This window comes from Hippocampus zosterae, chromosome 3 (assembly GCF_025434085.1).
Source record: "Hippocampus zosterae strain Florida chromosome 3, ASM2543408v3, whole genome shotgun sequence".
Taxonomy (NCBI): domain Eukaryota; kingdom Metazoa; phylum Chordata; class Actinopteri; order Syngnathiformes; family Syngnathidae; genus Hippocampus; species Hippocampus zosterae.
Genome location: NC_067453.1, coordinates 11,110,742 through 11,126,067, shown reverse-complemented (window position 1 = coordinate 11,126,067; position 15,326 = coordinate 11,110,742). Strand labels below are relative to the sequence as shown.

General features: G+C 43.1%; 2 protein-coding genes and 1 long non-coding RNA gene across 5 annotated transcripts in view; 2 read left to right on the top strand and 1 right to left on the bottom strand.

Moving 5' to 3' along the window:
• Positions 1-15,326, top strand: part of LOC127598207 (uncharacterized) — a 57,156-nt gene that overhangs the window by 8,356 nt on the left and 33,474 nt on the right. The window lies entirely within an intron of this gene.
• The window catches only part of btbd11b (BTB (POZ) domain containing 11b), a 122,848-nt gene that overhangs the window by 101,440 nt on the left and 6,082 nt on the right, over positions 1-15,326 (bottom strand). For 2 of the 3 annotated variants that reach the window (XM_052061640.1, XM_052061641.1), the window contains exon 1: positions 1,096-2,217. The exons of the other annotated variant lie outside the window; for it this stretch is intronic. In XM_052061640.1, the coding sequence (XP_051917600.1) occupies positions 1,096-1,954 (859 nt within the window). In that variant the 5' untranslated portion in view covers positions 1,955-2,217. Of the gene's footprint in view, positions 1-1,095; positions 2,218-15,326 lie in introns of those variants that run through there. 3 annotated transcript variants of the gene reach the window in all.
• cry1b (cryptochrome circadian regulator 1b) lies at positions 6,223-15,040 on the top strand. The gene is made up of 11 exons (XM_052061717.1): positions 6,223-6,914; positions 8,036-8,144; positions 9,455-9,597; positions 9,690-9,874; positions 11,244-11,332; positions 11,736-11,876; positions 11,958-12,269; positions 12,356-12,507; positions 12,951-13,153; positions 13,523-13,657; positions 14,697-15,040. Exons 1-11 carry the CDS (start codon positions 6,757-6,759, stop codon positions 14,792-14,794), a joined length of 1,725 nt encoding a protein of 574 aa, XP_051917677.1. The 5' UTR covers positions 6,223-6,756; the 3' UTR covers positions 14,795-15,040.

The following is a 15,326-nucleotide window of genomic DNA, read 5'->3' as shown; positions in this document are numbered from 1 at the left end:
ACACAAGGGCGCTGACATTGTAGAATGTGGTGCCTGTTTGCCAGCAGCTAGCCGCTAATCAAGTGCCCCGTATTGGCAAGAGCTGTCGGACTTCTTTTCAAAGGCAGTTTAACAGATGAAAATGACTATGAACACGTTGATACTAATAGCCTGACCCAGATGTAGCGCCTAGTGATCATTAAATATATACAGTATATACATAAACCGGTTTACTTTAATATGTGTTGCTTTTTGTCAGGCAAAATGCCTGCTGCAGTTCTGACACCACTTCATCTTATACCTCAAAGTCTGACCAACAAATGTTTTGAGAGAAGAAAACAGTTTGCTCCTGTGCACAGTTCACATTTCGGACAAAAAAAGTTGATCATCTAAAAATGAAAACCAATTGGTAATTCATAATAAAGTTAAATATGTTATTTTCTCTTGTACATTTGTAATTGCTCTTTCACCAAGCAAAGGTTTACAGTTTATCTTATCTAAATACTCAATTATTTGACAGCTTACAGTGGGATATCCGAACACCAAAATGAGCAATAGCGGGTCACTTTTTGAAACGACCAGTCACACTCCCATCCAGACCCTCATTTTGAGTGATGAACCCATGCTGCCTGAGACTGACCGCTCCTACCTAACAAACTCATGTGACACTCAAGCTCAGCAAATACTGGTTTAGCCATTTACTTGAGGGATCCATTTTGGGGGGGGGGGGGGGCAGACATTTCACACATTCAAACTAAAGATCGGAAAGAATGCTAAGACCATCAAGTGTTTTTTCTCAATTGCTATGCCTTGGTAAAATGGCATGAAAGTCTTTGCTTTCTGGAGAAAGCTTTGGCATTTGCCAATCAGAACGACATGTGACGTAAAGGTGAAAACTCCTATCCTGCAAAACCCCATTAAAAACTGGGGAAAAAAATCAATCGCCTACAAATCTACAAGGGCTCACAGTGGTTCAGTGTACACTTCAACTCAATGATCTTTTCAAGGTTCCAGAGTCACACGTGCTCGTGGCTTATCAAGCCTTATCAAAATCCATATGCACGTCTTTGATTTGAAGAACGGCAAGAGTTAAGCGCTCCTGCCGCCGTTACTTACCACACGCATTTTTCCCACAGATGAGGTGTTGCCAGTGCTGCAATGACCCCCAAAGCTCAGCATCACTGCCGACGGCCTGCTCCAGGCTCTCCACGCTCAACTTGGGCATACTGTTGTCCCGCTCCAACAGAGCACTGCGGAGCACTCGCTCGTGTATCTCGCGGAAGAGGCTCTCCATGCACGCCGCCAGATATATGGCAGCGTGTTCGTGGATCCTGACCGCGAGCCTGCTATCGACCATCCACCTGAAGAATTTCCCCACGTTAAAGACTAGCCCGCAGCGCACGGACTTGCCGCGGCCGAACTTGTCCTCCTCCGTACTCATGTTGTACAAGGACAAGGCGCTGAGGGCGGCGCCGATGCAGTTCGTGGAGACGACCCACGACAGAACCATCTTTATGGCACTTTGGATCTCGTATTTGGTGCATTTGGCGTAGCGCAAACTCAAGCGCTGCGCCTCCTTGGCGACCCTCACGAGGGCCCGGCTGGCCAGCGCCGAGAGTCGGAGCAGGACGTCCTGCGGTGGGCTCGGCACGCTCATTCCCTCGTCCCTCTGCAGGGCTCTCGCCACCTCCCCGAGGCTCCACGGCACATCCTCAAGCTCGGGTAGTTTAGCGCACTGGCCGGTGCACTCCAGGATCTCGGCGTCTTCGACCAGGACCGTGTTGACAGTGTCCAGGCTGTTATTTCGACTGTGCATGGAGTCCGTTAGTTGCCAGCAGTTCCGCCCATGTACCTCCGAGCAGCACAGGGACGCACTGGAAGACCTGAAGGAGTCGGCGGCTCCACCATAACCCGAGTCTAGAGTCAAATCCTCCAGGGTCCTCGCTGTTGTTGCTGACTTGCTACTCCTTGCCATAATTGTGCTTCATAGCGAAAAGGGAAAGTGGAGAAAATCGACGAGTGTACATAGGCGCGCGCCATGTACATGAAATGAAATTGTGGACGGTTGGAGTGTGTCCAATGATTTAATACAAAGTTAAAAGTGTAAGAGCTCAACGCACCAGCCGTCAAACGGTTTGACCAGCGCAGTGCCTGACAGTTGGGGGCGGGGACAAGGCGCCAAGCTGACAGCCAATCGACACGCGATGTTAAGCAAGACCTCTTTCTGATTGGATAAATCGTAGATGTGAATAGAAAGTCACTATTAAAAATGCGCTGTAAACAACATTGATTTCCCTGTCTTACACATCCCAGTCGCAAGTGAATGTAGGTGGAAACGCATTTGCATTGAAATATGCAAGATTGCCAAATTATAATGAGGCTAAAACACATTTCCATAAATGGCTTTGAATTAATTTATTTATTTTCATTTAACACTAAGAGGTAGTCTGGCGGAGATAGATCAAGCCTTTTAAAATGGACTTTTTCTGGCCCATGCCTGCTGGTAACATGATTCATGACCATTAATAATATATTACAGGCACAATGTATCATTGTGTCTGTGTGTGGATGTGCAGGTAACCTACTGAGATGATCTGAAGTATTTCCAAGGTCAAGCACAGGATTACTTTCTTTCAGGTTCTAATCTTTATGCTTTGTTTTGATACATTTATAGACTCTGTATGACTCACGTTGTATATTTATATTTATAACGAGCATACATAATGTGAACACTCCATTATCAATTGTTTTGTTATCTTCATTATGATTTGGAGATTTTTTTTTTGGAATATATACCTCACAACTGGCGGCCCGGTAGTCCAGTGGTTAGCACGTCGGCTTCACAGTGCAGAGGTACCGGGTTCGATACCAGCTCCGGCCTCCCTGTGTGGAGTTTGCATGTTCTCCCCGGGCCTGCGTGGGTTTTCTCCGGGTGCTCCGGTTTCCTCCCACATTCCAAAAACATGCATGGCAGGCTGATTGAACACTCTAAATTGTCCCTAGGTGTGATTGTGAGCGTGGATGGTTGTTCGTCTCTGTGTGCCCTGTGATTGGCTGGCAACCGATTCAGGGTGTCCCCCGCCTACTGCCCGGAGACGGCTGGGATAGGCTCCAGCACCCCCCGCGACCCTAGTGAGGATCAAGCGGTACGGAAGATGAATGAATGAATGAATACCTCACAACTGATTTTTTTTAAATTAAAACCTGCATGATTTTAGTTTAATGAAGAAAGCATTACTTTACGTAAAAAATACATCAAAGGAAATATTATAAGTTAATGATAAATGAGGATGTCATAAATTGCAGTATTGCGTCTGCAGCAAGATCCACTATAAAAGGACGGAATAAAAATCTTTCTGGAGCAACAGTGACCTCCAGAGTCATAGAGTGGTAATTCATTTAAGTAGTGAGGTCATTGTTTTAGTTTGATGTACAGTAATCCCTCGCTATAACGCGGTTGACCTCCCGCGGCTTCGCTGTTTCACGGAAACACAGCATTTAAAAACGGCATGCGTTTTAAATGCATGCGTTTTTAAATTTTTAAATGCTTTTTTAAAAATAGTTTATTGTGTTCTGCATCCTGATTGGCTAAGGGACTGACCAACGTTAACAGTCTCCGCACCTCGTCCCTGTACACCTTGCCAAATTTACCTTTGCAAATTGTTGGTCTTTGGTTTGATTATATCAGTGGCGGATGCTGGTCTTTCAAGGAGGGGAAGCTCAATTTCGGCCTACATCATAAAATGTGTCAGTTTATATATACGTTAATTATACTCTCTGTTCCTTTTCCCAAAAAAAAGAAATGCCTTCACCATAAATCGGTGATTGGCACATTTCATCAGTACCTGGTAATCAAAAAGAGATTCAGCCTCAGACAGATCATCCAATCATCATGCAGAAAAGTTGAGCTTCCGCCCACTGTCCATAGACTCGCAGAGACACTGAGCGTCCAATGGCCGCGACAAACACAGCATTTATCCAATGACTCATCTCATTTGAAAAGCATTGGGAGAACCTACACTGAACTCTCAAGACGCCCAGCGTCCGCGCGGTTGACGCTCAGCGTCAACAAACTTTAAACTCCTAAACTGCAACTCCTGATCAGAACGCTACAGCTTGGTTTCTGACCAAAACAAATAGAATATATTACTCCTGTGCCAAAGGATTTACACTGGATCCCAATCAGCTGTACAATAGGTTTTAAAATTGTGTTATTGGTCTTTCATCTACTGAATGGTTTGGGTCTGTGTACATTAAAGAAATGATAATTGAATATATCGGGCTCCGGGATCTGCAGTCTTGGGTTTTCCTGCAGCCCAGGGTTCAAAGTAAACATGTTGAAGCTGCCTTTAGCTGTTGTGTTGCACATAAAAGGAATGAACTATCAACTGATGTCACCCTGAGTGTGTATCCTTTTAACACCAGGTTAAAAACGTTGTTTTAATATTGGTCTTCGATTTTTGTTATCTTTATGTAAATTTTGGAAACGTACTTTTCTGTATTTGTTTTACTTTTAAATGTTTTTAAAGTTTTCTGTTAATGTGTTTAAATATTGTAAATGTATATTCATTTGGGTAAGCTACTTTTGTTTCCTCCTCTTTGCTTCTGAAATTTCCTTAACTGTTGTGTCTGTGCTTGAGTGACGCACATTGAATTCCCTTGGGTATGACGTGCTATTTACGATACAATACTATTGAGGAAGGGCGGCCCGGTAGTCCAGTGGTTAGCACGTCGGCTTCACAGTGCAAAGGTACCGGGTTCGATTCCAGCTCCGGCCTCCCTGTGTGGAGTTTGCATGTTCTCCCCGGGCCTGCGTGGGTTTTCTCCGGGTGCTCCAGTTTCCTCCCACATTCCAAAAACATGCATGGCAGGCTGATTGAACACTCTAAAATTGTCCCTAGGTGTGAGTGTGGGTGTGGATGGTTGTTCGTCTCTGTGTGCCCTGCGATTGGCTGGCAACTGATCCAGGTTGTCCCCCGCCTACTGCCCGAAGACGGCTGGGATAGGCTCCAGCACCCCCCGCGACCCTAGTGAGGATTAAGCGGTTCAGAAAATGGATGGATGGATACTGTTGAGGAAGACTTTTCATTGCTGATTAATTTTGCTATTTTATAAGTACTCTCCGTTTATTAGTACTAAAAAAGCAGTCAAATCTTCAGTGTAAGCCCAAAACAAAGATTTATGACCTTGTCTGCTTCAAATTAATTTTAGCAACAGACTGAATTGTACTTTTTTATTTTACTCCTCCATATTTTTGCAACAATAGTTATATCCTTGAATCAAATATAACACTGGATTCTGTACTACAATATCTATATCAACTTTTCCAAGGAGTAACACCTGGGTATTGTGTGTGTTTTGGCAAATCTAAGCACAGCATGTTTTCCCTCTTTTGCATTCATTATTTTCTTAATTATTTACGTAAAAAACAATTCATATTTAAACTCAAACTTTTTATCAGTGTTTTGTGTTCTTTTCAGTGGGATTTTGCACCTCGTCTTTCAAATTATATTTTGTGACATAAAGTGTTTAAATGTTGAATGTGACACAATATCTCTATATTTCGCTCGTGTATGAAAGGTGAAATCATGGAAACATGCATACATGACAGCTACATTCATCAAGTCTGATCAGGTGTAGGAGGAAGAAAATTGGGATTGCTTTGCAGATAAGAGACTACAATTACACAGTATGCGGAGAAAAAAAAAGATGCTGCCAAAGTAGCACTGAATAATATTGATCGTTTTGTTAACAACAATTAGAAGGAAATCACAACCCAGTTAACGGAATTTTTTAATGACAACTGAAATATATAAACATGTAAACCGGCGCAATCTTGATGACAAATCGAGCACACCTCAACCGCGCTGGAACCGGCGCAATCTTGATTTCAAATCGAGCACACCTCAACCGAGCCAGCGCGGTCGGACATGTGCTTATCCGGGTTTCTTTGGGTGTAACGCATAAATCAACACTAACCTTCTGATTGGCTGCCTTTCACTAAGCTTTAATACGTTTCTTTTTGTGCGGCGGTCTCCGGGATTTTCTTTCAACTCTCACTGTACAGCAATTCCCCCAAAGTCGACATTTGAAGTTTTTAAAAGTCACTGGATGAAAATAGGTAAACATAAACACTAAGCAGGTCGCAAAAAGCACACGAGTGAAACGTGACAGCGAAAGAGTTGTATAACGGTCTGGACTGACCAATCACAGCGCCAGTTTCTTCCTGAATATTCCAAAGGTTGGAGACGTTGAATTTGACACACAATGAAAGGAGATCTTTGCGTGGCTCATCATGCAGCGTCGCGCAATTCTTTTTTCACAAATAGGTCGCGAGATGAAGTATATGTCTTGTTTTAGACGACGTCTTCTTCGAGGAACCATATAGAAACAAGTTTTTATGTCGGATTTAGAAGCTTCCAGAAATCGGCAGGAGATGACGGGATTACATTTCTATATGCAACGTTGTCGCTGCCATTAACAAGAAACGTTTTGTTTTGGTGTTTTTTTTTCGTATGCTGTGCTTTTCTGCTGTCTACCCACATACGACCACGACTGCTTCAAGAATTAACTGTGAGGAGAAATTAATGGAGCTCGGTTAACTTTAGCGCGAGCGCTAATTTACGTTTGGCAGTTCACCGACTTGTTTTATATAGGCATCATACAGGCAGGTGTGCTGCCCAAACAGTGTAGGTTAGATTTGATCATCTGTGAACCGCGGGACGCGCTCCGCTTTCCACCGTAGATAATATACATACGTTACAGCGCACTGTCAATATGGTGGCCAACGCAATCCACTGGTTCCGAAAGGGACTAAGGCTACACGACAACCCGTCTTTAAGGGACACGATTCGGGTAGCTCACAGTTTACGCTGCATCTACATCCTGGACCCTTGGTTTGCAGGCTCGTCAACCGTGGGCATCAATAGATGGAGGTAAGTTTGCAAACATACTCCTTTGAGACAACTTAGTTATTTTGTTGTAAGACTTCGGACAATTGAATGGCCATCCGACAGGCCTAATACGTATATCCCATTGGATTTCAGCAAGTTTACCACTCTGTGGCAGCTGTCATATGGTGAGCAATTATTCTGCTCCGCCACACGAGAGCATGCGTGGAACGTTCTTAGTAATGGAGGTGGTTTCTTTCAAACAAGGTACATCCGAACTTCTATTACAGTTCGCTTTATTATTACAACGGTTATATACTATTTATTATATGTCTTCGGTGTCTTGCTCAGGGGCACTTAGGCAGTAGTCGGGAAACAGACTCGTATCTCTCTAAGTCTAACCACTATTTTTACTTGCTTCCACCAGCTAACTCTCACTAGTTTCAAAATCCATTTCATCCATCCATGTTCCATCACACTTGTCCGCATTGGGTCACTGGTCATCTCGAGCTCATGCCAGATGACTGTGAACGCCAGGAGGGGCAAACCTTCACATTAAGACGAAGAAAAAAATGAAACACTTGTAAACTTGCATGTCGACATGTTCAACGCTGAATAGACTGAACTCGGGTAAACTTGAGCATCCTGTATTACATGCATGTACAGTGTAGAGTACTGTACAGCTATACGATCATGACTGGCAGCGGCAACGCAAAGGGGCTGGGCTGCCTGCATGCAGGCAGACAGAGGTTTTGGCACCGAGCAGAACACACCAGACATAGGCTACGCTCGCAGGTCCACCACATTGGTGTCTTTAATATTTCCTCCCATTTATTTTGTTCATTAGTGTTAAATTCAGTGTTCATGTTTTTGTATGACAGACGCATGGGGCAATGCGTAAAATAGGGAACAAACCGACAACATTTGATTCTCAATTAAAGGGTGATTCCATATGTGAAGGGACAGGTGGCAAACTTAGGCTGCAGTACTTATCTATACTGCGATAAATGTTGCCAGGATTTGTTGTGAAATGACCGTTGCAAACAATAGTGTCAATAAAAACATAGTTTTGCTGCCCACTTGTTTATTTCTGGTATAACATTGCTGATGTGACCCAATTCAAAACTGAGTTGCATATGACATGCATTCTGTCTGCTTGTTTGCAGGTTTTTGTTACATTGCTTGGAGGACTTAGATGCCAGTCTGCGTAAAATCAATTCCCGCCTCTTTGTAATTCAAGGTCAGCCCACAGATGTTTTCCCCAGACTATTCAAGGTTGGTTTGATAGAATCAGAAGGATCACAATTTGCAATTGTAATGGTATTATTGAATATTTGTTATTTTGCACATCTGGGTCGAGATAACATAGAATACGATAAGATAGATGCAAAGATAGATTTTTTTAATCCAACAGGGAATTCTATCCAACGTGTAAATTGGCATGGATACATTTAATCATACAGCTTTCAAACTAACAATGTTCTTCACTAGTTTTATATCCAAACATTCCGATGGATTAATGAACCAACTATCAAGAGTAATCAGTAGGGATTGGAATCCTGGGCCTAAGGCCGATTTGTTAACGTGATTCTCAGGTTGCGATTTGAATGTAAAATATCTTTCAGGGTAGATGGGTTCAATACGATTCAAATAAGTTGCATGTTGACATTGCGTCCATGCGCATCACCGCACGAGCCCCAGTATTGATGACAGGCAATGTGACAGTGCACAGCTTGTTATAAAAGATGAAAACTGTAAAGCTTCACACAAGCGATTCATTTACAATCTATGTAATTTAGGAAGTGGTCACCAACCTTTTTGAAAGTGAGAGCTACTTCTTGGGCACTGAATAATGCCAGGGAGTACCAGTTTGAGACACTCTTCTGAAAAAACACAATTGCTCAAATTACCTTCAATTATATCTTTCTATGTTGTTGTTAATAATATTGATCTTAAAGAAAGATGTCAATCATACTGATGATTTTTAACAATAATTAGGAGGAGGGAATTGTCTAAAGGCAACACTGAACATCTCTGCCAACATTCCCATTTTCAAAGGACCACTTCTGCAGCATTCCTAGAAAATCAAAATGTAACTTATAACTGGAGAGCTATTTTGAGAAGAGACCTGCTGGCTACTTATTGGGGGGCTACCTGGTACCGGCAGTCACTTTGTTGGTGACCCCTGATCTAAGGATACCTTGCAGTTTTTGTGTCAACTGAGGAGTCTGCTACCAGTGCAGTCGTATCGCTCTCCTTGACGAACAGATATCCCAGCCATTGACACTTGGAAAAAAAGTATCCCGCGCTTTATTAAAATGTATCGCCCGACAGCCCATTGGTTGAGAAATATGATTGAAAAATAAAAATGCATCTGGACAGAGAAAACATTTCTGCCACAAACCCCAACAAATAATATTTGCAGAAACCAGTCTGGCATGCTCATTCACCTAGTTGGAAAGTTAGACAAACACATAAAATCAATTGCTCCAGAGACAAGTTCATTAAACCAGTCCCTATTTGTAGTCAACTTTGTCATGTCAAGTGTCAAATTTATTCTTGATATGATTTCATTTTCTCTTTAGGAATGGCAGATAACTCATCTGTCTTACGAATATGACTCGGAGCCTTTTGGCAAGGAACGGGATGCTGCTATTCAAAAGCTAGCCACCGAGGCGGGGGTTGAGGTCATGGTGCGGATTTCGCACACCCTCTATGATCTAGACAAGTGAGTGGTGAAACACAAGTGTAGTCACTTTCCAACTGCTTGTGCAGGTTAAAGTTTAATGCAGTGTGTTGTGTTGAATTCATTCCCTGAAGGATCATAGAAGTGAATGGCGGTCAACCTCCTCTCACATACAAGCGCTTCCAGGCTCTCATAAATTGCATGGATGCTGTGGACTCTCCGGCAGAGACTATCACAACACAAGTCCTCAAAAATTGCACAACACCCATCAGTGATGACCACGACGACAAGTTTGCAGTGCCTTCACTTGAAGAACTTGGTAAGTCTTTGAGCTATTGCTGCTGCTATAGTTTGTACAAATTCAATCAATGAATTGAAGACGTTGCGTTAAACATTTGCCGCATACAAGCATGAAATGAGTACAGCTCCTCATTATCTGTACTCAGCCAAATAAAAAAAGAAATCCTAATTTGGTAACTACTAATGTATTCACTTGTCACACTCTGTGATTGACCAGTCACGCAGAGAAACTGCCCCTCCCTCTGTAGACTTGCCAGCAAGAGGAGCCCTGCATTATTCTTTCACACACAGAATGTGGCTGATGACCTCTCCGTGCTTGCTTGGCTTGACTCCACCTCACATTTCTCCAGTCTGTATTGAGTTTCCATTAGCTTGTCTCTATTTCGGTTTGTGTGTTATCTAAAATTTGTTGGTAAACTTGTTTTGGAACGTACTTTGTGAGCTGTGTACGGCTGTGTTGCGTCGGTCACTGCCTACGTTTTATTTTTGACTTTATATTGAAAACAAACATTTCTGTAAATAGTTCCTTTACTGTTGTGATGAAAATTCAATCATACAGTTAAGACTATGTAAAACGATGTTCTGCAACTGATTCTTTTGCTTTTGTGATCAAAAACCTAATTTGAATCTCAATTTTGAGGCTGTTCTCTAAATCGTCAAACAAACAGGAAATATAGCAATTTCTGACCATGCAGCTAGCCATCCACTTTCTAATCCATTTATCCTCACAAGGGTCGGGGGCGTGCTGGAGCCTATCCCAGCTGTCTTGGGGCAGTAGGCAGGGTATACCCTGAACTGGATGCCAGCCAATCGCAGGGCATGACATAGATGAACAACCATTCGCGCTCACACTCACACCTAGGGACAATTTAAAGCGTTCCATGAACCTGCCATGCATGTTTCTGGAATGTGGGAGGAAATCGGAATACCTGGAGAAAACCACGCAGGCACGGGGAGAACACGCAAACTCCACACAGGAGGGCCAGAGCCAGAATTGAACCCTGCACCTGTGCACCGTGAGGCGGACATGCTAACCAGTCGACCACCCTGCCGCCGGCAATATCTGACCAATCCATGTCAATTTCAGACTGACAAAAATGCACTGATTTAAGCCCCGCCAGATTCAAGTTAAACCATGTCCACATCATGTTTATGACCCGCACACCCCAAGTTCAGACACGGACACAAATCATTTAGATGGGTCAACAGACAGAGATGCAGATAGTGGTGTACTCGCTCATCTCCAATTAGTATCTCTGTAAACAGTTTGTAAAATTTTACAATTTTGCTACAAATGCTTCAGCAGTGTTTAAATGTATCTGAGGAAAAGGTGTGCGAACCCTGCAGCAGGACTCTACTTAGACTGCACGTGTTTTCCTCTTCCTCAGGTTTTGAGACTGAGGGCCTAAAAACAGCAGTTTGGCCAGGTGGAGAAACAGAAGCCCTCTTGAGACTAGAGAGACATCTTGAGAGAAAGGTACAAGGAGCACACTAGACAAGTGATTTATGGAAAAATTACTCAACACGTGTCCAAAAGCACCCTATTTTACAATAGTGGACAAACCATACAGTTTTTCTTCATGATTTCCTTTATATTGAGACTAAATATATCCATATTTTATGCACGATATTTAGACTGCCCATTCTCTTGCCTGATTACGGCACGCAAGATTCAAATGTCATTCATTCAGTTCGATTCCAAAGTCATACAGTCCGAAGGATTATTCATTTGTTCAAGGATTGTTGATGTTTGGCAAATCCCTCTTTGTGCCCTTGAGGAGTCAAATGGGCAACATTTATAATTTTTGAAATATTCTCAGTGAATCTACAAGATAGCAGGCGCAAACCCTTTGTGCTCTATTTCTTCCTTCTGTTGATAGGCCTGGGTCGCAAATTTTGAGCGTCCTCGAATGAGCGCCAACTCGCTCCTGGCAACTCCTACAGGCCTCAGCCCCTACCTTCGCTTTGGATGCCTGTCTTGCCGACTTTTCTATTTCAAGCTTACTGACCTGTACATGAAGGTAATAGGGGAATTATTGTTGTTGTTTTCAAGCAACCGTCCACGACAAAAGATTTTAAAAACACTTTTGTCTGTCAAATAGGTTAAAAAGAACAGCACGCCACCACTCTCCTTGTATGGCCAACTGCTATGGAGGGAGTTCTTCTACACGACCGCTACCAACAACCCGTGTTTTGACAAGATGGAGGGAAACCCTGTATGCGTCTTGATCCCCTGGGAGCGAAACCCAGAGGCGCTCGCCAAATGGGCAGAAGGACGGACAGGCTTTCCTTGGATAGATGCAATTATGACCCAGCTGAGGCAGGAGGGTTGGATCCACCATTTGGCCCGACACGCTGTGGCCTGCTTCCTCACCAGGGGAGACCTCTGGATCAGCTGGGAAGAAGGCGTGAGGGTAGGCACACAAAGCTCACTTGTAAGTAGCTTGTTGGCATACTGCCTTTCTTCATCCCTAAATGGACCGTGTTTGCATCCTGGCAGGTGTTTGAAGAGTTGCTGTTAGATGCGGACTGGAGTGTGAATGCTGGCAGCTGGATGTGGCTTTCTTGCAGTTCCTTTTTCCAGCAGTTTTTCCACTGTTACTGTCCTGTGGGCTTTGGGCGACGTGCAGACCCCAACGGTGACTACATTAGGTGTGTTGAGATTCTCTGAATTTACAGTTGTAATTGTGTCTTTTCCATCACATGTGGACACACACTAACATGCACAGACTCACTCACACAAGGATGAGCGGTGCTCTGTATTGTTAGCTCACAAAAGAAAGCCATTTTTTTCCCAAGATGCTCTTACAATGCATACAGTGCTCATATAAGAATGCCATTTTTTCCGAAGATGCTATGACTTGCATTCAAGCCCATCTCCTTGTTTATGATGATACTAGTGCAGCATGTACGACCGGAGACAAATTGTGTGTTCTACATACTTGGCCAATAAAGATGATTCTTATTCTGATTCTCTTGACAAGCTACACATTGCTACATTCCAAACTTACTGGTCGTCAGTTTTGCTGTCAATGCAATTCCAAAATGACCATTCTGTCAGCTTAACCACATTTTTTAAAAATCTCCTCTTTTAGGCGTTATTTGCCCATCCTGAGAGGCTTTCCAGCCAAATATATCTACGATCCATGGAATGCCCCAGGGGAACTACAGAAGGCTGCCAAGTGTGTCATCGGATTGCACTACCCAAAGCCCATGGTGAACCATGCCGAGGCCAGCCGCGTCAACATAGAGCGGATGAAGCAAATTTATCAGCAACTTTCCTGCTACAGAGGACTATGTAAAAGCAACAGCCACACTTGCATGTGATGTTTGTGAAGAGCAAACTCCATTACGCCCAGCCCTAGTCATAGTATTCTACAACTACAGCCATACAGTGTGGAATGCGCTGATAGACAATTTGATTTGCATATCTAAAATCTGAAAATACAAGTTTAATTGTAGGAGTGATGTTAGACTTTAAACTCTGTTATACGCTCTAGCTCACAATGAGGACAAGCACTTTAGAAAACGGATGAATGGATGACTGACGGTATTTCCTATTTTCCAAACAAGATTACTTATTGATTTTAGATGCGAATATCCAGTGAACCTTGTTAAAATGTGCTGCACTTTGTGGTTAAGTTGTGCCGCATTGCTTATCATTCAGGTCTGCTGGCAACAGTCCCACATAATCACAACAGCAGGACAAATGATAATGCGGGAGGAGTCAACCCAGGAACTAGTCAAGGACCAGAAGGCTCCTCAGAAGACGCATCAATCCAGAAGGGAACATCTCAAGCAGGTAGAGTGGTTGCACCGTTGACCGTGTCCCCGCGACATCATTTATGTACTAGGCTCAAAATTAACACTTTGTGCGTCATTAAAACTGAGAATCACAGATTTTAAAGATTTTTTCCACGGAGACGATCCAAAGAAGCTTCGCTAGGCTGGACGGCAGATGCGTGCTTGTAATGTGCCGCAGCGCGCTTACGTCACCAAGCACAAGCTCACCACTGCTTATGCCACACCAGCTAACTTGCAATCAGCGGCTAAGAATGTCGCCAATTTGCTTCTAAAACACGAATCGCCGCATCGGTGGTGGCGAATAAGAAACGCACTTCTGACATGCATCGTTCGCACAAAGGAATGACTCGGACTAATTAACATAAGGCAGAGAAGTCATGCTAATCACTCAGCTAACCTAAGAGTGATACGTATTTGTGAGACACTGGAATTAAGCCCCCGTTTTCCAAGTTTGGTAATGTGGCATTCGCAAGCTCAGCCATGATTGGTCATTAACTGAGCCCTGAGCAACTGGGGTGTCATTTTCAGTCGACATCAAATAGCAAAATGTCCGCCCCGACGTATGTAAAAATGGCTGAACTTTGCTCCTTCATTGAAATTCCACAAACACAGTATTAATCAGAATTCCGTGTTTAGACTTGTGGGGCTGCATAGAAAATATTGCATAGAACCTTTTTCTGTTGACGTTTCCTCAGGTGTGACGTAAACTTGGCAAACCATCTTCTGAGTAATACTTAGGGCTAAATCAAGCATACTTTCATTAATTACGGTACTTCACTTGCGACATGAAAATATTTCCTTTGATATTTTCTAAAATGACTTCACAGTTGCCCTTTAAGGAGAAAGCAAAACGGTAATAACAAAAGCTTTAGGCAGGAGGAGCTCTAATAGCATATATTGATTTTATCCACAATCATGCATTTATTTCTCTAAAAGGGCTTCATATCCTCTTGTGCTTTTGTAGCACACACCAAAAAAGAGATAATATCACACAGATGGTCTTTGTTGCTCATGTGTAATGTGCTTATTCCCATCAGGTGCTTTGAATGCAGAGAAAGGGCGGTCAAGGCAGAAGCGACGGAGTGAAGAAAGCCAAGCCAAGAGCAACTCCAAATCCCTAAGGCTAAACAAATAGTGTTGCAAAAGACAAAATACAAAGAATCCCTCAGTCAGCCTGAATGGCATCTTCCTCCATTGGGCCTTCAGCTCTTTCTAATTTACTGGAACTGAAACTGCCCTTGGCGGAGTCTCAGTGGGGAGTCATGGATTCAGATCCCTGCGTTACTGAAAATTTGAAAGAATACCTTTCAGACACAAGTACTACAGGACAGTCGGTTATTAGCACGAACTATTCTCCTTATAAGACATTCTGGGAATTTTGCCTTCCCACAGAGAAAGTTTGGTACGTTGGGGGCTACCAAGCCAACCTTTTGCAAAGCCAAAAGACAATGAAGCAGTGTTCATTCGCCTTACGGGACTCTTTGTTCGTAAATGGTCAGCTACACATCTAAGTGAAAAGTTCTTGTCATGCCTTTAGTGTTGAACCCCAACGACTGTCAACATACCAGGAGATATATTCAAAAACCAACTTCGATGAGTGAGGTAAAATATCAAACCATTTATAATTGATTGGTTTCATATAAACCAATCGATTAACTCAGTTGAGT

Coding starts and splice junctions, on each gene's coding strand:
- cry1b (XM_052061717.1), top strand. CDS start 6,757: ATGGTGGCCAACGCAATCCACTGGTTCCGAAAGGGACTAAGGCTACAC. Junction 8,145..9,454: donor TTTTCCCCAGACTATTCAAG/GTTGGTTTGATA, acceptor TTTTCTCTTTAG/GAATGGCAGATAACTCATCT. Junction 9,598..9,689: donor ACCCTCTATGATCTAGACAA/GTGAGTGGTGAA, acceptor CATTCCCTGAAG/GATCATAGAAGTGAATGGCG.